This window comes from Otolemur garnettii, unplaced genomic scaffold (genome assembly GCF_000181295.1).
Source record: "Otolemur garnettii isolate 467f Iridium unplaced genomic scaffold, OtoGar3 scaffold00161, whole genome shotgun sequence".
In the NCBI taxonomy this organism is placed as follows: Eukaryota; Metazoa; Chordata; class Mammalia; order Primates; family Galagidae; genus Otolemur; species Otolemur garnettii.
The window spans coordinates 41,655-43,855 of record NW_003852556.1 but is presented as its reverse complement, the minus strand read 5'-3'; the positions used below and the strand labels follow the sequence as shown (position 1 = coordinate 43,855).

The window sequence follows — 2,201 nt, the reverse complement described above, 5'->3', positions numbered from 1 at the left end:
AAAAAAAAAGAAAGAAAGTCAAGCCTCAGGAATCTGTGAAGAGCTGGCCCCACACATCATTCATTAAGGAGATTCCTTCTGACCTCCCATAAGCAAGGACATACAAATTGTACCTATATCTAGCACCTAAAACTAAAAAGTTTCCAATTCCACAGTAATAATGAATTACGAATTTATCTTACAGGTAACACAACTTTAAATAAGACAGAATCAGACATTCTTCCACCAACCCTGGGACATCTCCATAATTGAAGCTTCCTTTACTCTCTTCTGTTATTAAAAAATGGGCCCCACAAGAATGTAACCACTTTGCCTCATCAGCCCTGTCCCCTGCATTTCCCCCTTCTCTCTCTGCCTTTGAAGTGCTGGCTGTTCCAATTTACCCACACGAAAAAGAGCCACAGTTTGTCGTTTTCCCAGGAAGGTAGTCAAAATCTTGGATTAATAAACCTTCATTCATTGAGATTTTTGCCTCCGACATTTATTTGGGTCACAATGGGTATAAAGTTTCAGTTTTACAAGATGGTTAAATGTCATGAAGATGGATGATCGTGGTTGCTACACGTTATAAATGTATTTAGTACCACTAAACTGTACGCTTATAAATGGTTAAGATGGCAAATTTTATGGTATGTATATTTTACTAAAATTAAAAAATCGAGAAAAAATTGGTAGGTGTAGTGTTAAGTAAACCAATTTCACAATCTTTCAAAGTGTACAGACTTGCAATATCAAAACTACAGGTGCATGAATTTTAGAGTCGTGGTGGTTAACAGTCATAGGAACTAAAAACAAAAAAATAGATGTTCTGAGGGCTGGGAATTGTGGAGGACGGTGACTAGAAATATTCACCAATCATTTGTTTTGGATTTTCGTCACGGGCATTATGGCAGTGGTATCACTAAGAATGTATGGGGCGGAGTCTCATCGTATCTGTTTTTCTAATAAATTCATTCATACAACAACAACAACAAAAAAAAAGCAAGAAAACGAAGAGAGAGCAGCGCCCACACTACCCGGACACCACCGCACAATCCTCAGGAGCTCGCCGCGCAGGAACGCGCAGGAAGCGGGGCGGGCCTGTGCGGTACTTCCGGTGCGGGGCGGGTCCTCAGGACTTCCGCCGGAGATACGCGTTACTCCTACGCTCTCTCGGCACAGCGGCGCCACGCGATCGGCGATCTGATTGGTCCGCGCGGGAGGGCGCGCGACGCCAAACTCTCCTCCCGTCAGCCCCATCTGTTCCGCGGTCGCGCGCACGCTCGCGCGCTTGGATCCCGGCTGCTGTGCTTAGTCGCCATTCGGGAGGCTGCCGAGCCGCTGGGCCTTGCTGACCTGCCGGCGACTGCAGACCGGGCCTTTCCCGCGTCCTTTGGTCACCCTGACACCGGTCGCGGCCGGGACCGGTGAGGAGCGGAAGCAGGCAGGGAGGGGCGTGGTCGGGCCGGTATCCGGCCCCTGACCCAGTCGTGCTGGGTCCGGGAGGGGAAGCGGTGAGTTCGAGGACCAAAGGGCCTGGGCCGGCGGTTCGCGGCCAACCCGCCGGGCGGGAAGGACTAGTCCCCTGAACGGGGCGGGAGAGGGGCGAGAGCGCCCCTTTGTGTGGAGCGCGTCGCGGGAGGCCCGGTGTCTGTCGCGGCGGAGGCGGGAAGCATTTTGTTTAAAAGCCCGCTGGGAAGTTGGGAGCCCGCAGCAAGGAAGGCGTTCTTTTCTCTGTTAGCCCTGCATCGTCTTCTGCCGTTATTATTTTAAAATCCAGTGGGCAGCTCACAGAATGGGAGAAAACATTTGCACATCTTAAATCTGATAGAGTTAAGTTGTATAATGCTTAAAGAACTACAACAACAAAAAGAAAACCGGTTCAAAAGTGGCAAAGGATGTGAATAGATGCTTCTGCAAAGAAAATACGCAAATGACTTGCAAGCGTGTGAAGTCATTAGGAACATTCAAATCAGAAGCACATTTAGGTAGCCTGTTAGTGTGGCTGTTAACAACAACAAAAAAATTGGAAATAATAAGTGTTGGGGATGTGGAGAAATTAGAACTCTGATGTGTTGCTGGTGGGAATGTAAAGTGGTGCAGCTGCCTTGGAAAAGTTTTTTTTTTCTTTTTTTTGAGACAGAGCCTCAAGCTGTCCCCCTGGTTAGAGTGCCGTGGCATCTCAGCTCACAGCAACCTCCAACTCCTGGGCTCAAGCGAGT

At 48.4% G+C, this 2,201-nt stretch overlaps 2 protein-coding genes across 4 annotated transcripts in view; both read left to right on the top strand.

The window, feature by feature from the left end:
- The window catches only part of UPF3A (UPF3A, regulator of nonsense mediated mRNA decay), a 29,809-nt gene extending 29,346 nt beyond the window's left edge, over window positions 1–463 (top strand). For all 3 annotated transcript variants that reach the window (XM_023519200.1, XM_023519199.1, XM_023519198.1), the window contains one exon: window positions 185–463. In XM_023519200.1, coding sequence (XP_023374968.1) covers window positions 185–199 — 15 coding nt within the window. In that variant the 3' untranslated portion in view covers window positions 200–463. The remainder of the gene's footprint in view (window positions 1–184) is intronic.
- An 845-nt stretch (window positions 464–1,308) lies between these two features.
- The window catches only part of CHAMP1 (chromosome alignment maintaining phosphoprotein 1), a 13,047-nt gene continuing 12,154 nt past the window's right edge, over window positions 1,309–2,201 (top strand). The window contains exon 1 of the mRNA XM_012811515.2: window positions 1,309–1,406. The gene's annotated coding sequence lies outside the window, so the exon portion shown is untranslated. The remainder of the gene's footprint in view (window positions 1,407–2,201) is intronic.